This window comes from Aulonocara stuartgranti (assembly GCF_965226115.1).
Source record: "Aulonocara stuartgranti genome assembly, chromosome: 4".
Lineage (NCBI taxonomy): Eukaryota > Metazoa > Chordata > Actinopteri > Cichliformes > Cichlidae > Aulonocara > Aulonocara stuartgranti.
Window position 1 is genome coordinate 10,504,857 of NC_138942.1, and position 24,344 is coordinate 10,529,200.

The 24,344-nt window shown below is 38.9% G+C and overlaps 1 protein-coding gene across 1 annotated transcript; it reads right to left on the bottom strand.

Moving 5' to 3' along the window:
• Positions 1 to 870: 870 nt before the first annotated feature.
• Positions 871 to 19,035, bottom strand: usp31 (ubiquitin specific peptidase 31). The gene is made up of 16 exons (XM_082530755.1): positions 17,862 to 19,035; positions 17,077 to 17,211; positions 16,619 to 16,713; positions 16,436 to 16,528; positions 14,855 to 14,990; positions 14,390 to 14,537; positions 14,101 to 14,281; positions 13,768 to 13,879; positions 13,165 to 13,259; positions 12,100 to 12,177; positions 10,708 to 10,837; positions 10,346 to 10,465; positions 9,922 to 10,147; positions 9,164 to 9,322; positions 8,884 to 9,036; positions 871 to 7,428 (listed from the first exon to the last, which is right to left on the bottom strand). Exons 1-16 carry the CDS (start codon positions 18,384 to 18,386, stop codon positions 5,942 to 5,944), a joined length of 3,873 nt encoding a protein of 1,290 aa, XP_082386881.1. The 5' UTR covers positions 18,387 to 19,035; the 3' UTR covers positions 871 to 5,941.
• Between the last annotated feature and the right edge of the window lie 5,309 nt (positions 19,036 to 24,344).

Consider the following 24,344-nt stretch of genomic DNA (forward strand, 5'->3'; position numbering starts at 1 on the left):
TTAAAAAAAATAATCAGTTTATTTAAAACATAATTGTAAATTTGCAGTGTCTCAGAGCTGGAAGTTTGAAGTATTACTGGGAATACCTCATATTTTACCTCCTGCCTGAAAAAGATATGTTTTATCTAATTTGTTGCAAAGTATTGGCAGAAAATGATCTTCTTTTAACTTGTCTTGGGAACATGCTCTGCTATTCTGCTATGCAAGTTTTTTGTTTGTTTTTTAAATCCCTTTTCACTGACACAGAAGCCAAAAGGTGGATGGAAAAAAACAAAAATCTGACAAGTGATTACGTCTTTGAGTAAAAGCTAAGCTCAGACTTGCTCCCATCTGCACTTCCCACCCCCGGACCTCGATATTCTGGAACCAGTGAAAGCTTGAAATAATAACCCTGTCCAGAAATTTAGAGCCTCTTATGTATTTCAAAACCTTGAGATCTCAGACAATAGTCTCTACAGCAGCGAGACAATAACCAGTAAATTTTGTGTGCTCATTCACTTGGACATCCAACCTAGCTCACGTTGATATTGATAAAAAGGGAACTTTGTACTCCAGAATGCCCTTTCTTTTTTAATGCACTAAGCTTTGAACAGTGTTCTGAAAACTGACCACATATAGGTTTGCCTGAATTGTAGGTAAGTCATGCTTTTCTGGCATTTATCAATCTCGAGCTGTGCAACAGTAATGCACACAATCTTACCCAAAGACTACTTTTTTTTTTCTTCATTTTTTTAATGATGCATAAACCAAGAAAACACATGAGATGCATTAGGAGTCATGCTGTGGACAGATTTGTTAGAGAAACACTCCCCCTAGTGTAGGAATAGTTATACCTCAACATTACACAAAGTAAAAGCACAACAACCAAGACAGTTTCAATATTTTTAATCTTTTTCAATTTATACTTGCATGGATTAACCAACAAAGTATATACACATTCATTCTTTTGGAGGGAAAAAAAGTGCATATATGACTTTTAAAAAAACGACAAATACAAATAAATTAACAGAATGCTTGGACACAGTCTAATGAACTTGAAACTGGTTGTTTCAATTGTAAAAATATATATTAAAAAAAAGTGAAATAGCAGGCATATGCTGGAACAAATATTCTAATGTAAACTAAAATTTAAAAAAAAAGAAAGAAAAATTGGTCAATTCAGACACTGCAGATGTCAATATAATAACCACATAGTTCAGCAGGGAGTACAGTAAAAGACTTTAGAATGAAAACAAATCTCCATGAATGCAGTGTACAAACGCATTACAATTTATACAGAAAGTAAAAGAAGAGGCATGCTTTCATTAAGCACTGTAGTGTTAAAATAGTTTAAAAGAAAATGAGACTTGTGACATTCATTCATCAAACCTCTCCTTAGATTCTCTGATCCAAAGATAGAAACTGTCCATTACAATTTTCTTTGCTTAAGGCTTCTGAAAAGTTTCAGCATCCTTTTTTTGTAGTGTTTCCGTTTGAAAATGCTCTCAAAAGCTTCTCAAATCCTAACCGGCTATTTCAGCTCATCCAGGTGTGTATTTGCAGTACCTCGCCATCTGCAGAACCTTAAGTCTGTACCTCAAATGTAGGATTATGGTAGTTTTGCTACGGCAACTTTGAATTGAACATCATGAATTTAACAGCAAAACAAAACGTCTATGTCGCAACAACAACTCTAAGCAGGATTCTCTAATCCTAATTAAGTTCTGCAGGGAAGCCTGAATGCATTTTACAACTAAAGTGATTAACGTTTAATACCCACTTCACCAGTCATTAGAAAGAAAAAAGAGAATAAATGGCACCGTTTTAAAACATTGGAAGTTACCGTTTGTTGATAAACAGTTTACAATAAGAAAAATAAAATTAAAAAACCCTCAAAAGTATTAAGATATTAATATTATAATGTCACTGATCATGTACTGTGTTATAAAACTATAAATTTACTATCTTTGTTTATTGCATTGAGCTACATGTATCTATTTTATATGACAGACAGACCACATCTTCAATGCAGCTGAGAACATGGAAACAGGGGTTCACAAACCGTTCACTGAGGTGAACCAAAGTTGGAATTCTTACGATATACGCGTACATAATGAGTCTATATAGTGATCAAAGAGAGATAATCGATTCCATAGTGTTGTCTCTGCTGGTGTACAACAGTAAATATTAAAGAAGACACACAATAAACAACCACTGTGGTAGGAGCACCCAGAGAGCACAGATAAGCAGAATTAAATAACAAAGTGAGAAAAAAACAAAACACTAATTGATATAATGCTATATGCAGTTAGGGAATTAATTAGATTTTCTTTCATATAGGCAACATTAAGTTTAATCCTTTAAAGCAATGATGAAGTATGCTAGATTTTACAGTTTCTAAATGACGTGCAAATTAAGCGATGAATATACCAGCCATGCTTTGCTTTCTACTTAACACAGCTGCAGAATTTTGCATAGTTAATAAATACATGCATTAGCGTTTTCATGCAATACTGCATTCCTTAATCATTCTCGATTTTGTACACTGACAACAAATTTACAAACAAAAATGAAAAATGCAGACACATAACTGGCGTGGAGATAAAGCTACGAGATGACCGATCCTGGAATTGATAACTAGGAATCTTATATTTTGTCCTTCAACCGTTAATAAATTCAGTGGCCCTCAAATGCGGCAGTTTGACACGTTTTTGTAAATCAAACTGAATCCATCTGATGAACACCAAACAACAAAGACATTGTTATGATTTCTTTTTTTTTTAGATTTTTGCAATCGTAGTGTTTTTATGGTTCATGTTTGGCAGCAGGGCTGTAACAGGTGCGCAATATGCTTCCAGCTTTCTTTCAAGAGTTTAGACTGCACACCGCCAATTTTAAGCTCAACAAACTGCTTGCCATTAGGACCTTTAACTGCAACTGCTAAATCAACAGCTCTCATCTAACCCTACGTTATCAAAACAAAGCCAATCTATAAAAATGAGTGAAAACATCCTGCAGTTTTTAGTGTCCAACATATACAGGAAAAAAGCCAAATAAAAGGTTTGGCGACATCCGCACCTCAAACCACAAACCGTATTTACACAGTGTGTTATAAACACTATACATTTTGACTTTATTACATTATGAGATTGTCTACTGCTTCGCGAGATGTTCTAATAAATTGTTTATGTAGCAAGAAAATTTATGGGCAAAAAACAAAAAAGCTTAATGCCAAGGCCCAGCTCTCTAAAATACACACTAACCACTACATTTCAATTACAGACTTCTAAACAGGCAAACAAGAAAGGGAAAGCTAAATGTACTTAAAATGATCCTGCTTTGATCCAAAGTGCCATTGTCAGCTTCCTGATAGATTACACATGTTAAGTAGAAAAGAGCAGCTACAAGAACACCACCATATTTAAACAGCTCTATGTAATCTCTGTGGTCTGTTGCAGCTTGAATGCCATAGTCAGTCCACGTACGGAGAAAAGTCCCAGGTCTGCAGCAGACACCTTTTTATGCAACCCCACACTAACACTAAAGATTAGTACGCCATGTTAAATCGCAGAAGTAGCGATAAAAACGTCCTGAGGATAAATAGGATGTTCATCACTGACTGAGACCTTCAAAAGCTTCCCTTAAATGTCAGGTTTGAGGCTACTTTAATAAGTGTCCCAGTTATAAACAAATTAATTATTACTGGAAGGTTAACAGGATGTTCGACCAGTTATTAAATGCAAGGAAAGGTTTAACAGGTGGCTTCAATAAAGACATGAAACGTCATCTAGTGTTGCTCGAGCACATCGTGTTGTCTAAACGTGACAATTCATCAAGCAAACCAGGTAGATTAAACGTTTCTGGGTATAATTTCAATTTTAACAACCTGTACAGACCATTGAAATAATACACCGAACTGTTTAAAAATGAGTGGCATCCAAAACCATCTGAGAACCCAATGTAAACCTGAAACCTCATATATGCTACAGAGAAATAGTGAGAAAGATACTGCAAAATACCAAACTCAAAATGTTTTATGCTAGAAGTAAAATCACTTAGTTGTGGTTTATAATAAAATAACTTTGAATCTTTTGAAACATACACTACAGTGGTGCCTAATGTATGAGTATTGCCTTATAAATGGGGCATTTCTATAGTGAACTAAAGCTGATTGTTCACAAAAAGGCCAGCAAGCATCATGACGGCAGCACTGATAATATTCTGCCACTGCTTTGAACTTTACTCCACAATGCATCTGTTATTTTCGCGTACATGTCCATATTTGGACAACAACCACTCCATGACAATGTATGTGTAGATCTATAATCAACCAAATGGCTCATTATCAATATTCTGATTCAAGCTGATGAATAACAAAATGGAAAATATTCTCCAGTGAGGTACCGCGGGTTATGATAAACAATACCTTTTCTGAAGTTTGTGGTCACAGTTCTGAACGTCATCATTTGAAAGATGCTCATTTAAGAAACAACAGCTAGTGGAGCAGTGGCATTTTAGAGCACCAGGTGAAATAAAGGGGTGATTTCTTAAAAAAAATGGCCCCTGAAACATCGAGATGAATGTACACTTTTATCATTTCAAGTCTAAGGCCTGTTGAATCTACTGTCTGATATGTCTCGAAACTACTAAATTAATAATTACGACACTGCTTCGTGTTTACAAAGTGCGAACAAAACATTCCTACTCAGTGATGCATACAGTAGAAGACTACTATGTTGCCAAAGGCAATTATTTGTTTACATGTACAGCATTGAAAGGCGCTTAAGATTATTTTCATCTTGCTCATGGAAGGAGAAAATAAAAAATGAGTTACATACCATATACTTTCTGTCAATATATGTACAGACACATATACATATATTTATATACCGTGACTGTAAAGGGTTTCATTCCAAAACACACTATCAATTTAATGCAAAAGTACTTCAATAAAATTTTGAAAAATAGATTTATATTTAAAAAGGTACTCGTAAAAAAAATAATAACGTTTTGAATTATTGGACAAATTGTAAACCAATTCTAATTTCTTGCCAACATTAGTTCTGGTTTTGTTCTTCCTGCTGCTCTGTATCAATGCTAGGAACTATCAAGTAGAGCCACATTATGAGATTACTTATTTTTTCTTAATGGAAAAATGGAGTAAGAATAATATTTGTAAGACCTTTATAGACTAAAGCAGTAGGTGCATGGAGAAACTTGCTTGAAGAACAGAGATTTAACCCATCAGTGGTAAAAACAATCAATGAAATGTACTATTAGCCAACTCTATTTCGGAATGAAACTCTTTTGTATTTGTGTGCATGTCTGAATAATTTTGTTTCAGTATTTGTCAGAGGCTATTTTTGATGTTAAAGTTTTGTACCCTTTGACAATGATTTGAAATGCTTACAGAACAGCAGCAGAATTCAAGCATCAGCAGCCAGCTAATCAATTCTAGAATAACTAGAAGACTTGGAACCTGTGTAACAGAAAACTACAACAAAACTACTACAATATCTGAATTACAAGTTACTGGTGCACAAGACATTGATAAGTATTTCGTAGAGACTCAAGTTCAAATGGATAAGCTGCTGCATTTTAAATCAAGTTTTGTTTCACGCTCGTGTCGTACAGGTCTTCCGTGCACAAAATCAAATATGCTGCTGCACCACCAAAGGTGGAAAAGGTATCAATATTTACTACTGGAAGAAGCTAAATTGGCAGCATACTACACAAGTGCTTGGCACTCAGGTAGGCGGATGATGATACAGTACTTTTAAATATCTTTAAACACTCAAAGCTGGCTGCCAATACTAAAATTGCAAACCCAACATGTGCATTTAAACCAAGAGTACAAAACCATAACATCAAAAATGTGTCTTAAATACATCTGGAGCTCGCTGAAACTTAGGCACAAAGATTAGCTGCATTATGCTTGTTCAATATACCGACTATAGATGTATCATTGAGGCCTCTGTGTTGTTCGTGCAGGAGATTGCATGCTCGATGACAGTTTTCGGGAAGATGTCATTCTTTCAAGGGGTTTCTTCCCATTAGGAGATTTGGAACTTACTTCAGAAGTGGAAGACTTGGACTTGCCTACATTTAAAAGAGAGCGACTCAGAGAGCTGGGGGGCTTGGAAGACTCCTTTGTCTCTGATTTTGTCTCACCTCCAGGAGTCTCTGCAGATTTCGGAGAAGACGCCGCGTCTCCTGGCTTTCCACCATTGCCACCGATCTCCTTGGCTTGTCCATTCTGCTTGCATGTCCTCTCCGAGGCTTTTTTGGTGAGCATGGTACTTTTTCCTAAATCAGCCGACCGGCGGCTTTCCCTTTGTCGGAGGGCACTCTTGAAGAAAGACAACCCTTTCTCCTCAGATTTGCTGCTGCGCTGCAGATCTCTGGTGGAAACGCTGGGTGAACGCAGGCTAGTGACAGAAGAACTGCTGCTGGAACTCCGCACAAATCTCCTCTCAGGACGGTTGCTTTCGCCGCTCTTTGAAAGTGAGCAGCGTGCTACCGAGCCGCATCTGAGGTTGTCAGCCAGAGGGCTAGTGTGCATAGAATCTCTACTGTAGCTCCTTTCTATAAGCCGCTTCCTGCTGTTTGTTGAGCTCTTCTCAGTGACAGTGGAATTCTTCTTTGAGGTTGGTGAAGGAGAAGCTGAGGACTGAGGCGTGGAACGGACGCATGGCTTATGTTGTGGCGTAGCCTCTGGAGGCTGATTTGACTCTTTCGTTTTGGAGGGAGTCCCACTAGGTGTCGAGGTGCTTTTCTTAGCATTTGCACTCTTCTCTTTAGTATTGCTCAGCTTTTTACCTTTCACTGGTGTACTGGAAGACGTCTCAGGTGCAGAGGTCTTGTGGGTCGAGCACAATCGTTTTTTGGAGCTTTTATCTTGCTCCACTTTGCTGACACTCTTTGTGGATCCTGTGCTTTCAGCCTTTAAGCCAAATCCTCCGATACTATTCTTACGTTTCTGTTCTTTGGAGGGAGTAGCTTGAGTGGGTAATATGTTTTGGTCTATAGCTGTGATCTGGTTGTTGTTTTCAGTTGGCTCATTTTTGGTGATCTTCTTTTCCACTGGAGTGGAAGCCCGACAGTACATGTCTAAGAACCTTTTATTGTTGTCCTGGTCGGGGAAACTGCTCTCCATCATAGACAACGGAGTCCTGTTGCCAAAGTATCGTTCGTGTTTACTGTAGCTGCCAAAACACGATGTGGAAACCTTGTCGTCACATGCCTCTCCTATCCTCTCTAAAGGAGGGGAACACCGAGAGTCAAGGGAGAACCGTGAGGGCGAGTTAGATCTCATGTGCAGCTTGGCAGAGAGAGACCAGGAAGGTTTTATCCCACTGTCACTGAAAGCTAAAGGACTGGCAATGGATGACCTGGATGACAAACTCTGTCGCTGAATACTCCTCACAAAGGGGCGGACAGAGAATCCTCCTAAAAAACAGGGAATTATTTAGTTTAAAACACACCAACATCTACACAATAATGAACAAGCATTATTATTTTTATATTAAGAATCAAATGAAATAGTTGTACTGTTTCACACTTTTGGGGGGGTAAATCCATCAGTGTATCTACATCAATAACAATACTGACACTGATATTTGATTATTTAAAAAATAGACATTTTGGCTGGTTTTCTTTTTTTGAGTCCTTATTAGATGATGTGACCGTGTTGTTTAAAAAAAATAATCTTGTTTTATTACCACAACAGATTATCTATTGCTCATTAACACTGACTCTACTGTGATCAGCTGGTTGTTTTGCAGCATTATAAACACATGTTACCAACAGGGAACTTGCAGAGTGCCATCTGATGGACAAACTATGTAATACTCTCTAGTTTTTAAATTTCCATTTATTAGCCATTATCAAAGCCAATATGGTAAATGGCCTGTATTTATATAGCGCTTTACTAGTCCCTAAGGACCCCAAAGCGCTTTACATATCCAGTCATCCACCCATTCACACACACATTCACACACTGGTGATGGCAAGCTACATTGTAGCCACAGCCACCCTGGGGCGCACTGACAGAGGCGAGGCTGCCGGACACTGGCGCCACCGGGCCCTCTGACCACCACCAGTAGGGAACGGGTGAAGTGTCTTGCCCAAGGACACAACGACCGAGACTATCCAAGCCGGGGCTCGAACCGGCAACCTTCCGATTACAAGGCGAACTCCCAACTCTTGAGCCACGATCGCCCCATAGCCACGATCGCCCCATAGCCACGATCGCCCCATAGCCAATATCAATAAAATTGCAAACAGCTATAACCCACTGGACCTTAAACATCACTCAGGCCATATTTCTACATTGCTACAAAGCTATGCTATATAATAAAGGACTTTATCACATTTACAGTGCCTGTAATGTTATTCTCGCTTAGTACAAGACCAAGGCCTACACGATGACTAGTAAAAACCATGTTAAATTATAAGTTAATAAAAAGGGAGCATCCAAGACAAGTCATGCATAGTTTTCTGAAATTTTACAACATGCAAGCCATATCTTGCAGACTGGCTAGTGAAGGTTTCCCACACCTCAGAGATCTGTGGGGACTTGTTCATTTCACTCCAATGCCATATTTGCCTTGTGACTTTAATTATTAGAGTTGGGATTGGTAAATTTAAGGTCTGAGTTTGTAATTCTTGACTGTAATGTTTAATCCCACTTTAGATATTGTCTTTAGAGGAAGCTTTAAAGTATCCCTATAAATGCGATGGACTTAAAAACCTTGAAACCAAACTCTGAACTTTGTGCATTTCTGAAACTATGACCTGCTCAGGAGGCAGTAGATGTGTGTATGATGAAAATCAATGAAAATGAACAATCAGGAACCTTTAAATAAAAATAAATAAATAAATGAAAGTTCAGCATTTTCTCACCGTCATCCTCACTACGTTCGACTGGAAACTCAACCGACTCAGCCAGTGAAGCCAGAGAAGTGCGTCTGGATGAGGCTCCAGAGGCCAAACTAGCAGGCCTGCTGCCAGGTAGCCTGTTGATCCAGTGATCACACAAGGATGAACTAGTAGAGCCTGATTAAAACACAAACATGGATACATTTTAAGCCTTAAATGTCACATAAAGCTTATTATGCCACTTTATGGTACGGTATACATTACATATGCTAGGTGGACAAATGGTGTATAAATAAATACTGACCAGCCACAGAGCTATTGGCAGACCAAGAGGGGATGACTGTTCTCCTCTGATAGAACAGTATATAGGCTGTTTGCTGGCACACGTCATCATCAGCTATTGCTGTAACTTCACTGTCATCAAAGCAGTACCACTGACCATCAATGGAGTTTTTGCAGTATGCTGTGAGCACAAAGTAAAGAATGAGTTAACATGGATGGCAAACACATTCAGCTGCTTGATATGCTCATTTCCAATACAACGTTTAATTTGCATCTTATCACAGTTAAAAGCAAATCGGTGATTCATTGTTTGACTTGATCTTTTTTACTCCTTCCCCTGATGTCCCACTCAGTTTTACCTCAGGCTGAAACAAGCCATTTTTTGGTTTTGTCCCTTTAAATGCCCGCTTGTCTGAAAGCCCACTTTCTCCTAATCCCAAAATACTGCTCAGCAAAAATGTTACCAAGCAGCTTGTAGTTTGACTCTACTGGGATATAACACTTGGAAATATAAGGAAATCATGTGCTTCGCTGACATTAGCTTGGCATGAAGCTTATATTCCAGTAGTCTGGAGGCTGACTCTGAGCTTTTGGCTTACAGGGATTACTTTTATATACTTTTACATCACTATTTGACAGCTTGCCCACATTTCATTTGACTTTCAAACACAGTAACATTGCACATATGAGAGAAAATAAGGACAGGCATTAAAAAAAGGTTTAATTTGCATTTCTGATCCATTTTAAAATAGGTCTGAAGCAAAGAACTGCTCGCATTACCAGTGTAGTGGCCTCCGTGCATGTTCCCGTGATGGTTGCAAACAGCATACAGGTCATACAGGTAGTCATCAGGATTCCTTCCCAGTCCATAGGACCGTCTCCACGGAGACCAATGGGAAGGTAAACTCCAGCTACTCTGGCTTCTCTTAACCACGTGAGGAGCCATGTCCATCCCCATCAACGGGAACCTCACCATGTTCTGCATCTTCACCCTCCGGTCCCCCTCCTGAAACAAAAATATAGAAGCATGTTGCAACAGAGTCTCGTTATCTGACCATCAGCTGTCCACCTAGACTAAAACTCTAACCTTTAAGTTCTGCAGATGTACAGTGTTAATTTTTAATATCTGCTGGTCAACATATAGGATTTAGCAAAAAACTTACTTACAAATTCTTACTGAAAATATCCAGATGAACTAAAATACCTGTCTGAACCTCTTGAGATGCAGTATGAGTACATCCGGGAGCGTCCACAGGCTGAGCTTAATCCGGCCCTGCTGCAGCTGCTTGCAGTGGGGACAGCGCCAGGCGTCGTCTGGGGCCAGCTAAAACACACAAGACCCAAGGAGTAGCTATGAAGAGAAAGCCCCAACCACAGAGCTTATATAATAGACCTCACACAGGATGAGGCCCCGAATTTCCCTCCAACTTCTCTCTTTTACTCCAGAGCAAAACACAGTAAAACCACTGTGAGCGCATGTGCCAAGGCCAGTTTACGATTTATTTATTCAACTTAAACTACTAACAGTGCCGTCTTGCACGCATGCATACATGCTCGTGTGTCTACCTGCTCTTCTTTAGTGTACAGCTGAAAGCACTGAGCAAGGGTGCAGGCCTGCGGCTGGTGATGTTGTTCTCTATGCAGATAGACACTCTCAGCATCCGGAATATACTCTTCCTCGGTGTGTCCAAACAGACTGTGGGAAACAGAAAAAGAAACACACCCTTCGTGTAACAGCGCAGTCAGGTGAGGATCACAGGATCTGAGATTGATAAAAGAAAAATAAACTGACCAGTATTTTATTGTAACTGAGACAGATGAAGTAATTGTTTACCATGTCATAAGAATGCTGTTTGTCCTTACATTAACGGTTCACACCCAGCAGTGCAACTAAAGGATTTAAGACTTTAAAGGGCTTCACAATCAGCACTTGTGCAGACATGCATTACACATGAACTCGACAGGATTTGTTCAAAGCCAACATCATCAACATCATCAACATCCAAGTACCAAAAAGGGGAAAAAAAAAAAGTTTGATTTGGCCAGCATGGGCGTTTGTGTTAACTGCTTGACATATTAGTCAGCTTAGTGAGAAAGAAGGAACTGCTTCAAATGCAGCGTGAATTTTTTGACATTTTACATACATAAGTTAGTTCTTGAAAAAAGAAATCCTGTCAAGCAAACGATATGTTAGGAGGTACGCACAGAAAAGGCCACGTCCTCTGAAACATCCTTAGTTAAGTTTGAGGTGTTGCTCAATTTGAACGTCTTTTCATAAACACTCGGCAAAGCAATTACTGTCACCATCAATTTTACTGAAAATGCTGAGACACATTGAACTGCTAAACCACAGCCCTGACAGCTACAATAGAAGAGATGGGAGTGGGGAAGGTGGGGGGTTTTCTGTGTCTGTGGCACTACAGATTTTGCCCTTAAAGTCAAAAGGCAGTTACATTAAGTCAGGACCAGAAACGGGTCAAAATTCTGCAACTGCAGACATCAAAACACTTTGAAGTTCAGCCGCATTTGTCTGTAATGTTCCATCATTTCTATGGTGGCCTGAATGGAACTGCTTACGAAGCAAAACGAGGCTGTCTGTAGCAATCATAATCAATTACAGAGTCAATGTTATGTCAACAAAGTCAGTTATAACCAGTGGCTTTACCAATTTTCAGAACAGTTTTCAGCATTTCCTCATCTCAAAATGGGTCTTAAGCAGAATTGGTCTGCCTATAGTAAAGACCTCATTTCTTACTATTTGTCAAAGCTGGCTTTTATATTTGGGTAGATAGGTCATGGCTAACAAAAACTATACTTTTTTAATTTAACAATGATATTTGTTTAGCTTTGGTTAAAGGGCCCACAAATTCCAATTCAAACTTTTTATCCTTTGCAGAACAACTGTGCTGTAGACAAGTGAAACTGGAAACATACACATCCGTATTTTTTTCCACTTACTAGTCCTTGGTCTCTTTGTCCCATTCAACCACAATTTTCACATGTGGTGGTCCCCCTTGTCCACAGGACTTGTATGCTCTGTAATGAGAAAAAATAATTTAGCAACAAAGTAAGATGAGTGAAAAAGGTTTTTTCCCCTCTTCCAAGCACTGTATGACAAGAGTTTCATTCACTTAAATGTAATTTAAAAACACCTTTATGTCAGACAGACATTTGAATACAGTATGAGAGTTAATAGTTTATACTGAGAACAGAGCTTTATTAAATGTTTCAGGACTGTAATCAATAAACAAAAGAAAGAATGCTAGTTATGATCGCCACTGATTAATCATGATCATAATAAAATCAAATATAATTGCACTTTGGTTTGTGCATCTGCAGTGTTGTGACTTGTTTTGTTATTCTGAAATCATTCAGTTTCTAAGTCAAACAGGCCAAACTGGTAATTTAACATTCAAATCCTGTTAGGGCATGTCCTCTGCTCAGGTCATAAGTGAAGTAGAACTGATGGGGCAAGTGTGGAGAGGTGAGATTAAAGCTGAAAATTGATGTAATTACAACTTCAAACTATTTACTCAAGCTCATGCCTGCCTTTACCTTTATGTTTATGCACCAGTATTTATTAGGATTTCAGATTTTCTCACTTTCACTGACGTGCTGTGACTGCTGCAAAACATTAAGGCATTTGGAGAGCCTGGCACCGGTAATACACCTTTTTTAAACTGCTGAGTTTGTTACTACATTACATGACTACGACATGTCAAACGGCTATACTTGTTTTGCAAGGCAAGGTTGCATTTTTATTTATTTTTTTAAGTTCAGTGATCCAATATAATTATGGCAATGTAAACAGGCTTTAGAGAGAAAAACAGTCATTTTATAGTCTGGGTTATTAGCCTTATAAGTTGCTTTTATGAGCTGTAACAAGAAGTCACAGTGTGAGTAAGCTGAAATTTACTAAAGAACGTTCTGAATAAACATATCCCGACTTAGTTAAATTTTAGGTCATACTTCTCATCTGAAATCAAGAAGTTATCAAATATAACAATGGCTATCTGAACGGACCTTTCCACAGTTGGATGACACAGTGGTCGCTCATCTTGGGGCAGGAGGTAGGTGATGCCAACAACGCCAACCACTCGAAGACTGAAAGGTCCAACCTGCACACAGAATGAAAATGAAATATAACCCCCCAGTGTCATCCAACTACTTTAAACTCTTTTGTCTTAAAAATAGTTTTGATACCTATTAAAATTTCAACTTCACTTAAAAAATAAATTAAGACTATTGTCTTTCCAGCTGTACATCATCTGTCAGAAAGTGTCACTCGACATTTGTTTCTGTTTTATGAACTTTCATGTTAAGCTAGCAAAGATGTGACCCATCAGTGCAGGAGGTATCTAGACTGATGGGTCTAGATACCTTGTTGTTTAAAATAAAGCTTTCTTAATAATCTCCCCACAAGTGGTAGTCACTGCTTGTATAGTCGGTATAAACAGGAGAATGCTGGAGGAAGGTTTGTACTTACTTGTGATCAAACAGAGGGTACGATCACTATAAACCACCTCCAAATAAAACCTTTGACTTCAGCAGTTCAGGTAAATAAAGGCTGCAGGACTACTTAAGGAAATAAACTGAGTATAAGGCAGTGAGTGGTTGTCATCCTACCTGAATGTAGACCCCAGGCCTCAAAAGATGGCGCATTTTCTCAAGGATCTCTTTTTGCAGAGCATCCCAGGTCACAGTGCGCTCCAAGTACAGTACAAAAGGCAGGCCAAACCTAAAAATAAAAAAACAAAATGCACAAGTTCCATTAGCTGCTATCAGCTTCTCCATCAGGCCTGTTATTAGGTAAATGCCAGGGACAAATTGTGGGTTATGTCAATAACCCTTCTTTATCACTGACAGACCCACAAGAACAGGGCATGTATTACATAATCAGAAGAAGCAGAGTGGATGAGTAAGAAATGCAGAACATAAAATCATTCTGAGATGCAGTACCTCTTTCCTTGGTGGCCAGTACACGCTCTGTTACACACCAAAAGGATCATTTTTTCTGGTCCCAGGTTTTTATTGGGTGATGCAGTTACAGGTGTCACAGCGCCCTGCATAAAAGACGGAGTCCTGCTGATTTCTGTCCCATACTTCAAGTTGTTATGATTCAGATTTGCCAGAAGGCTTCCTGCGAAAGACAGAATGGCACGCGAGTCTTTTTGATTAAACGTGGAAAATGCAGAACACACCTTTTAAAAAAATAAAATAACATAAAAATGTAAAACTACTGAGTAACCTCTTTTTGTGCGGATGTTTTCCAGCCTGAAGGTCTCGGGTGTCTCAAAGGCAAAGATGGAATCGCTCTCTTGTATGATGTCAAGATCGTCATCATCGTCACAAAACGAACGGTGAAAGCCGTCGTAGTACATTTCAGTCAAAACAAACTACAAGAGAAAAACAGCACATTTAAACCTTGTAGCAATTATTCTGTATCAAGTCCATATCAGTATTACAGCAATTCAGTAATCTTATTAGCAGCTGCATCCTGCTTTAGCTGTAATTTACATATGCTCTCAAGCCTTTTTTTGCTGCTGTAGTACTAAGAACAAATGTTAGAATTGCGTACTACCTCCCAAATATAACCTATAACAGCCAGGGGCTTGGAGCAAAACTCGCTTCTGTTTTAGAACTGGCTGTACCGACACTGTGCCCGTAATATAGTCTCACTGTGGCAGACCCTGATAAGTGACAGGAATAGCACCTGGTCCATTGGGATCTTAGTCTCGCGTGACACAGCATCTCTGAGGCGATACACGGTGCTGTTGAGCGGAACAGCAACTCCAATCCTCATACAGTGAGAGTACTTCCCCTGGTACACCACCGTCACATACAAGGGCCTAACAAAAAGAAACGGGAATGAGCAGCACAAATAAAACACACACACAAAAAATTCACACACCTATTTAATACTGGACAAAATGGGGAGGGTGTGGTGTTGCAGCTTGGCCTTTAAGTAAGCCGGAGCTGAACTGATATGACGGGAAAGGTGCCACACTAGACGCAGGCACTGTTGTGTAACACATCACACCTCTGATTCTGCATGCTACCTGAAAGTACATGCTAAGATAACATTACGCCAGGTTTGTTTAGTCCATGACGCTGTCTTTGTGTCCAAGTGCTATAAAGCCACTTTTTATCTTTATCATACTGCAACCATAAAAATACTTTGATATGTAATCCAAATACTTTGAGCCTAAAAGCATTTGGACAGTTAGGCAATATTTGTTCTTTGCGAGTCCAGAACAATCAGTGTAAAGTATAATAATGGATATTACAATAAAGTAAATATTTGGATAGGATCATATCATAGAACAGAAATGTCTATGAGACTTCTAATAGCAGAGCCCTGGTGATGCCCAAGCTCCAGAGGTTAAAAAGTAACAGGATGGTGACACGCCAAAATCCTCATATTTCATAGTTTGTGGAACTCTGTTTGTCAGTGACCTTTAGACATCGCCATACAATTTGTAGCTTCCCTGGTGACATCTTCCTCTTTCTTTCACTTAGCTAGGGAATCATCTTTACTTTATCCAAACAGTAAAGCTTTGTTCAAAAACTCTGCGCTTCTTTTGTATGCTTTTGAAATTTCACTCTGGGTCTTTCAGTCTCTGAGGCTTACAGAGTGTTTGTTTTCTGTTATGAATCCTTTAAGGTTCTAGTCACATACTCTCAAATTCTCTTCTTCGTGGGAGGAGTCGTGCTTTTTGGCCTTCCAACTCATCTCCAAAGGGCTTTATTCCTTAAAATGTCAGACAACCTCGATACACATTCCAACTCTGTCACCTCTGAGCCATGTGAGCTCTTTTCTTTAGGGAAGAGATTACTTTTTAGCTAATGGAATTCATGTTAAGAGGGCCATATCAAATTCTTTCACTACTGATGTAAACTTAATCATGGCTTTAGACCTTCATGTAAAAATCTATTATTTTAATTGAAATAAAATGTGAATATCATGGCCTGAAGAACAATTTTTTTTTTAATTTATAAAATGAGATCTATGCTCTACAACACAACAACAACAAACAAATCTACTCCTGGACATTTAACACGCCCACTTTTGCAATCACATATACTGCATATTTTCACACACATTCTGTTTTACATCCAGTGAAAGGTATCATTCCTCTAAAGACCTTTAAACAAACATGCCTGCTTAAAGTGTAGAAATGCAAACAACCTGGTAGAGCAACAAACACATCAGAAACATGTAAGAACATGTCATCAAAGTGTTGTTAACTGATTACTCCCTGACCTATAGCACAGCTCAGATGGAGAAACTCACCGTGTGTGAGGCAGCGGGATTGGTAATGAGATACAGAGGAAGGGATCAAAGGTATTGCTCTGCTTTTGGCAATGAGGGCAGGTAAGAGAAGACCTGTTGGGAAAACATTAAAAATCTTAATGTGGTGCAGAGACATCCCTGTCACATTGTCAGAGCAACAGAGCTTCTACATCTACGGCTTACCTGTACTGAGCCTGAAACAGTTCTTGTACAAACGACCCAGCAGAAAGGGGAGGAGATGGTCCCTCTATGCTTTGATCGTCTTCTTCAATAGGTGGCTGAACAAAAACAAACAGGTTTGTTTAGTCTGATTACTTCATCATAATAAATTCTGGTCTATCAGGGTTCACAAGCTGCTGTGGGAGCTACACAGTCTTGTTATTGAGTAGCTCTGGGGAAAAAAGAGAAAACAAAGCCTGGCAAGCCTAGATGAGCCAGACTGTGAATGCCGCTCATTTGGAAGCTGCACCAAGTGACCAAAACACCCCGAACACTGATGAGATATAAACTGAAACAAAATAGCCTTGGAATGAAAACTGATGAGTTGCAATGAGGAGAAAATATCCAGTTAATGATTCACAATTGTGGCTTGATTAGGGGGGGTTACGTACATTAGAACACCAAATATTTTCTGGATTCACCTTAATAGCAGGCCTGCTGTTGGGGTTGACGGTGTTGAGATCCTCATGTACTCTGTCCAGCAGCCACAGCAGAAACTCTTGGGCATCATGCTGAGCGTTTCCTTTAAACTGTGTGGCATTTTTTGACACAACATTCTGCAAGAAACAGCATGGTCCAAAAGTTACGATGCCTGCCACCGTTTATCCTGAAATCACTCTGAATATCTAGATCATTGAGTAAAGCTTTATTAACAACAGGTATAAGACTTGTGTGGTGTAGGTACGCATTGTTTTTACCATACACTGTTATAAAAATATAATCCTGGTCATCTTTACTTAAAGAGGGCTTGTTATGCTCAAGTCCAACTCAATACTTTTTTTTATCCTATGCAAGTAGTTCTGCATCAGCAACGGTTCAAAATAATCTTTATTTATCTCAGATCCCTTATCACCACTCCTGCTCATCCACGGTCTAAAACGAGCCCATTCAACCTCCCTTTAAGCTATTTTATTAGAAGTGGTTGGTTGCATCAACAAACAAAAGCAGCCACTGCAATCACTGACATCATACAGAGACAAGAGTAGAAAAACATATCTCCATCCAAGCATCTAAAGCAGACAGAAGCTTAAGTTTGGCCCAAAGGAATTCCTTGTTTATACAGTGCACTGCCCTCATTCTTTGAAACTTTGGTCATGTTAAATATGACTGTATACACTACTGTAAGAGTATATATAAGACAGAAAACATGAAAAAGCATAATAGGTCCCCTATTTATCTCGCCTTGATTTATTGATGTCACTCTTACCTTGAAGTCCCTGCTATGCTGGGGGGTATACTCAAACGTCCATAAAGCCCGCACAAGTCCTGACAGCTGCTCCGTGACCTCTCCTTTGGCCAGAAGACCCTTCTTCTGCAAATGCACACCATTTGTCTTTGGTTGGTCCTCGTCCTCCTCCTCGCCTTTGTAGTGCTCCAAAACGAGGTACTCGGCAAAGAGTTCAGTGTTACTGAGGCACTGCAGAATTGCATTCATGAAGCAGGTGTTGCCGTGGTTTTTTAGACCGGACACCCCAGGAACCCTTTCCCTGGATAGGAAGCCCCCCAGGTCCCCATCTTCCATGGGTACATCTTTACTTCCAGATTTAAACGTGGAAAATCCTCCATCATCTTTGTCATCCTCGGTTTGCACTTCGGATCCAAAGTGTGACAGCGCTGTGAGTGTCCTCAGGAGTTTACTCATAAAACTGCCCACAGAGCGCACAGAGCCTCGCCTGAACAGCTTCTTGCTGAAGCTGGACTTCTTGTCCTTGGTTGCGGCTTTACAAGACATGATTTCCCCTCTCACAGACAGCTCACATGCAGACGGAAAACTCAGATGTGCTGCACGGAGTCCGAGTCATCTTGCTGGCTAACTGATGCTACATCTCAAAATATGTAGACAGCAGCAGTGGTTAACGTTAGAGCTGCAGGGAGTGTTAGGTGCGTTAGCGGGTAACATGTTCACTAAGTTGTGTCTTCCAAAAGCATGCAGCGGTCTTTATGTTGTCAAAAAACGTTAGCTAATCCTCCACAACAATCCTGCCTACAAAACAAAACAAATGACCTAATGGCGGAAGAGATGCAGCACTGACATTGCTTAGGTTAGCTGTTTATGCCTGCAACTTGCTTCAAAGTTACCGTGTTGTTGCGATCTACTGCCCTGCAGCACCGAAGCGACAGCGGCTGTGCTGAAGTAAAAACAGCAGCGTTAGCTGAATTAGCTAACGGTTCAACAAGAGCAGCAGAAACCGCGGCAGTGCTTCCCGGCCCAGCCACCACGGTCCGATACGAGCAGACAGTCCGCCATGGTATGCAGGCAATTACACTCTAAGCAGAGTGTGTACGAAATCCAGTTAAACCTCACATCTTCTAGCACATTCAGAGGCACATTCGGGATAAGCTACCAAGTAGCTTGTCGTTTACTTCTTCTTTTTCTTCTTGTCCGAGTAGTCGGCAGATAACTCTGTTTAGAGCTAATATACCGCCACCTATTGGCTAGGAGTTGGATCAGCGGTTTAAGATTATATTCTTTTGTTAACTGGGAAAATGTACCTACCGTGGCTATCATTCAGTTATAATTAACTCTAAAGGTCTGATCAAAGGTTTAATTTTTAAGAGATATATTAGTTTCAGGAAGGAGATCTTAAGAATTCAGATTAGTGACAGTATTGGGCTGTACTCACCACAGGGGTGTAATACACGCAAAGGACTAACCATGCTGATACCAGTCATCGTCTGTCTCTTATATTGATCATTTATGATTCTGTTTACAGTCATTTGCTCCTCTGCGTCTGCCCTGTTGACACTGTTTTTGGTTGGGTTGTTTTTTTTGTTGTTTTTTTTGTTTTGTTTTTTGCATCTTTAGTGTCATTTTGTGTATCTTTGTGTTATACTTTCTTTTGTTTTGGGGGTTTTGTCTCTCATTTGGTGTTTTTATATCTCATTTTGTGCCACACTTTGGGCTTAGTGAATTTCTCTTGTAATCATTTTGCATCTCTTAATCTTTCTCAAATTGGTTAGATCACATCTTATTCTGGGATTTACAATTGTAGTCTGAAGTTCACACACATCATGGACATGAGTAATTTGGGGATTTTAATGATTTCTTTGAAGTGTTCTTTTTCCAGGGTATACATCTATTATGTACTTTACAAAAGCTTACAGGAGCTGGATTTTCTCTAATCCACAAAGAGTCAAAAGTAAACATACAGGCTCTAAATACATACACCAGCACTAATATTTGGTTAAATGTCCTCTGGCAAGTTCCTCAACCAGAAACTTTTGGTAGCTAATAACCAGTTTTCTGACATAATTCTAGTTGGATAAGTGACCACTCTTCTTGGCAAAACTTAAGTTGGCTGGTTTCTTGGTATAGACCTGGCTTTTAAGCATTGTCCACAATTTACAACACAACTTAGTAGGGTTGAGACCAGGGCTTTGGGAAGGGTATTGAGTGTTAAGTTGTTAAGATGTGTACACACTGGAAGCAATTGTCTCAACATGCATTACTTTCAGTTCACTATTGTGCCTGAAGGAGGTGCAACTAGCATTAAAAAAGGAAAAGGAGAGCCACAAGTGTGCCTATTTATCTGATTATCTGAGTAACTGAAGTACATATATTAGAAGGTGGTATGTGTATATCTACACGTGTGTGAATTTTGTATGGCCATGCTAGCATATGGTTGTCCATATCTTTGTACATTTTTTCAAACAAAGAATCAAAATAATTAACGCAGGATATGTCTGATAAAATACATTGTCGTGACTGTGAGAGAAGATTGTATTTTATTTATCACTCCAAATGCAGCAATATCTTATTTAAAAGCTGCTTAGTCAGACTTTCTAATGTCCTTGTGTCCAAGTCAAATCTGATATCGGTTGTGTTCAGTCTGAAAAGGGTCATATGCATTTTACTCTTAGCTAGTTAGTAGCAGCTACATTGTCAAACTGACTGTTATTTGTGAAGTGTTTTTGTACATGTGTTTTTGTGGGTTATAATTTAACTCAGGCTGGATATTTTTGATGCTCTCAAAACAGTCAGGTAACATTGTTGCTACTAACCTTAACAGGGTGACACTTCCAGCCATCCTTTTAAAGATTACAGAGATTACAGGGCCAAATGTGAGCTTCTTTTTTTTTTTTCAAATAAAGCATAAAGCATTGTGTAAAAAAGTCCGAGCCACCCCACCCTATTCATTCATTTATATTTTGCTAGAAAAAGGAGAACTAGGCTCAGTAATTTATTGAAAGATGTTTGTCGTACATAGAAATACAGTATATAGATGTAGTTTAAAAAAGAGTTTGTGCACTTCTAAAGTACTTTAAAGCCAATATTTGGTATGATCACTTTTATTCTCCAACACAGGCTAAATTTTCTTTAGAAGGTTTCTAGTAATTCTTTAAGTAGTCTTTAGGAAAACCTTTCCAGGCCTATTTTGATGCTGGCTGCCTTTTTTTTTCTGTTCTCTCTAAGCTGTTGCCAATCATTTACTTTCCAGATGGTGTGGCATCATAATTCCACCAATTTTGACAAGATCCCTAATACCACTGAGTGAAATGCAGCTCCAGACCACGATCTTCTCTGCTGTACCTGTCTCCTTGAAGCAAAAAGTTCCCATTCGCACTCATCACTTCATAAGAGCTGTTGCCACTGATTTCCTGTCCAGTTATTGAGTAATTTGGCACACATCAGTCTTTTCTCCCTGTTTTCTTTTCTTAAGAATGATTGCTCGACAGCCACCCCATGGACACCATTTCTGGTGAGGCTTTCGTGAATAGTACATGAGTCAAATGAAGGGACAGATGCATCTCTCAGGTCCTCTGTGTCACATCCTTCTTAAAAATGTGACTTTCAGATACTGTTCATCTGCTGCAGATAAAGGCTAAGACCTATTAAATTCTCATTCGTGATCGTGACGAACTCCAATTGGCAGTTTTCTCTGTGGCAGCATAAAAAGGCAGCATGGAAGTAAAAGTTTGGATGTGTCACCACTTTGCCCAGGTCTGGAAGAAGACACAAACTGTCACCCTTGGATAAAATTGCTAAGGATTTTCAGAAACAACCTAGAAACCACCAAAACTCAACCTTGCCAAGAACTGGACACTGCTAGAACACCAGCGTCCCATCTCCCACGTGAAGCCAGTTTTTTATCATCATAAACTGAGGGTGCAGACCAAGAAAAAAATCTTAAAATTCAGTTTCGCAGTTATCCACATGGAAAAGCCAAATGCACTTCGGAGAAATGTTTTATGGTCAGACAAACATTGAGCTATTTGACCACAATGACAAGAGGTATATATTTGGAGGAGTGCAGTTGAGGCTTTTAAACCTCCGATTTCAAGCATGTTTGCAGTGGCATCATGCTCTAGGGATGTTTTGCTGGTACTTTGCAAAGCCCTAACCTCACCTCTATTGAAAATTTGTTCAAAATTTATGCTTAGAAGACAGGTCCCTGCTAGGAAACCAACCAGTTTAGATGAACTCAATTCTGCCAAGAAGAGTGGTCATATATTCAGAAGCTTACTCCTGACTACCAAAAATGTCTGGTCAAGGTACAACTTTCTAAGGGACATTCAGCAAAAATATTAGTGGGGAGTAAGTATACATTTTAGCTTGTACGTAAAATTTTAACCCTCTGTGAATTAGAGAAAATAAAAGAATCCAACTTGTAATCCCAGTTATTGTTTTTTAAAATCAATAAAGCTGTACGTACCTACTGGATCTGGACACCCTTTATGCAATGTATAATGGATTTATCTGTACAGAGAACGATGTTACAACTAATATACATATGTGCTGAGAATATGACGCTGTTGGGTGGGTTGGGGATTTCAAGGTAACAGTTACAGGAAGTGTATTTTAACCACCTTATAATGGTTGAAAAAACTGACGTTGTTAGTGCAGTTCTCATCAAGAAAGTGCAAGGTCTCGTTCAATGGAAGGAAATGATTCAATGCACTAAATTCCAAGACTATATTGAATATATACTATAACTGCTCAATCATGTGGCATCTGTAGGACTTTAATCTCTTCAAGTGCTGGACTTTGAAAGTCACTTTTGCTTTTGTCTTCCTTTTGAAAAATCCTTCTCTTATTATTTGCCACCAATACTTCAAGCACTTGGAGCCAGCTGGGGAAGTTCGTTAATGATGTGTCCATGGAAACAAGGCACAGGGTCACATGTGTCTTATCACTCAAGACAGGAAAAGCCCTGTGCTTGATTTTTCTTAGATTTTAAAATGATGTCAAAATACATCAAAATCAAGGAACAGTCTACCTTTTTGGTTTTCCTCATTAGTAGATTTGATAAGGCTTTTGATATTATTCTTCCGACTCCAGCTTTGGAGTCCTTGTCAGTCTATTTTTGTATTACTCACAGGAGGCACTTGCAATCAGTCATGAAAAAAATACCTCTCATAAAAAAATAGAAAAGAAAAAAAAATGAAGAAATAAATAAATAAATCAAATAAACAGGCTTTTAACATTGGCAATTATCCCATCACGACCCTCCCAGTGATCAAGTATCAATTAGGAAAGGCTTTGAGCAGAAAAACAGCAAAATATAAGATTAATTTTGAAGACTGAACTACAGCTCTTATGTTCTTGAATGCCAATGTGTTTACTCAAAATACAGCTGAAGTGCTCTGGTATTGTTTTGGTTTTAATTGGAATGTCAAGAGGCTCTAAAATAGATGTAAAAACTTTTTTTTGTTTACCGTGATTTGAAATAATATGCTAAATTATTTCCATAAAACATGTCTATGTTTTATGGGCTTTATAGGCTTTATAAACAAAGGTCACTCTTACTTAATTTAAAACCATTGTAACACAATAACTGCTCCAGGCTTTTATGTACATTATTGTCAGTAAACTGTGATAAATGAAATCCCCTAATAAGATAAGCTTTGACTTTGTTGACGCTGATGAATAGTATACATTAGTGAATTGCCAGTCCTACGCTACAAGATGATGCCTGCTTGCACCTTCTGCTATGATGTCTATAATTAGAAAAAAGCAATGGTATGATTAATGTTCCTGAGCCAGTTTAAAGCACATGCACGTTCACTCATGTGTCGTGTGAGAAAATTTCTGACGTGTCATAAAAGAAATGACTCCCATATGCTGTGTTTTATCTATTTAACCCTCAGAGTAACATTATATTACTGCAATGAAAAACAGGCCCTGAACTTATTATCAAAGCAGGCGTATTGCCAAGATGTCTAATTTAGCTACATAAAGAAAAGGATTATTTCTATCATTTAAATACTAATCCCACATTTTTAAATTAAATGGGAAATGATTATTAATAATGGATTACCTACAGTGGCCATTATATCCAATTGTGTATTTGTAGTCTACTTGAATTTTTTTGGTTGCAGCATGTTTTCTTTTGTCCCTCTGTCCCACATTGCTCTGCCTGTGGAGAAATTTCATGTTCAACACATAATGTACATTCAGAACTAATACTCTGTATTTAAAAAAAAAAAAAGAAAGAAAAGAAAGAAAGAAAAGAAAAGAAAAAGTGAAATATTGTCTTTTTGTATGAAAATGAGACCTCAGTTTGAGAAACCTCTAATGCCTTTTTGGTATTCTGCATAGGGCATACTCTACTTTTATTAAAGTCCCGTTTAGGTGCAACAACGCTGTCAGAGCACCGGAAGAGCTAATTAAGCAAAGCAAAGAAAAAAGTACATGAATCTCAATCTGACTGACAGCTGAACTTGCTCCCCTCTGCCGCTGAGAGGATTA

Coding starts and splice junctions, on each gene's coding strand:
- usp31 (XM_082530755.1), bottom strand. CDS start 18,386: ATGTCTTGTAAAGCCGCAACCAAGGACAAGAAGTCCAGCTTCAGCAAG. Junction 14,538..14,854: donor CTAAGATCCCAATGGACCAG/GTGCTATTCCTG, acceptor TTTCTCTTGTAG/TTTGTTTTGACTGAAATGTA. Junction 10,838..12,099: donor GACAAAGAGACCAAGGACTA/GTAAGTGGAAAA, acceptor TGTTTCCCACAG/TCTGTTTGGACACACCGAGG.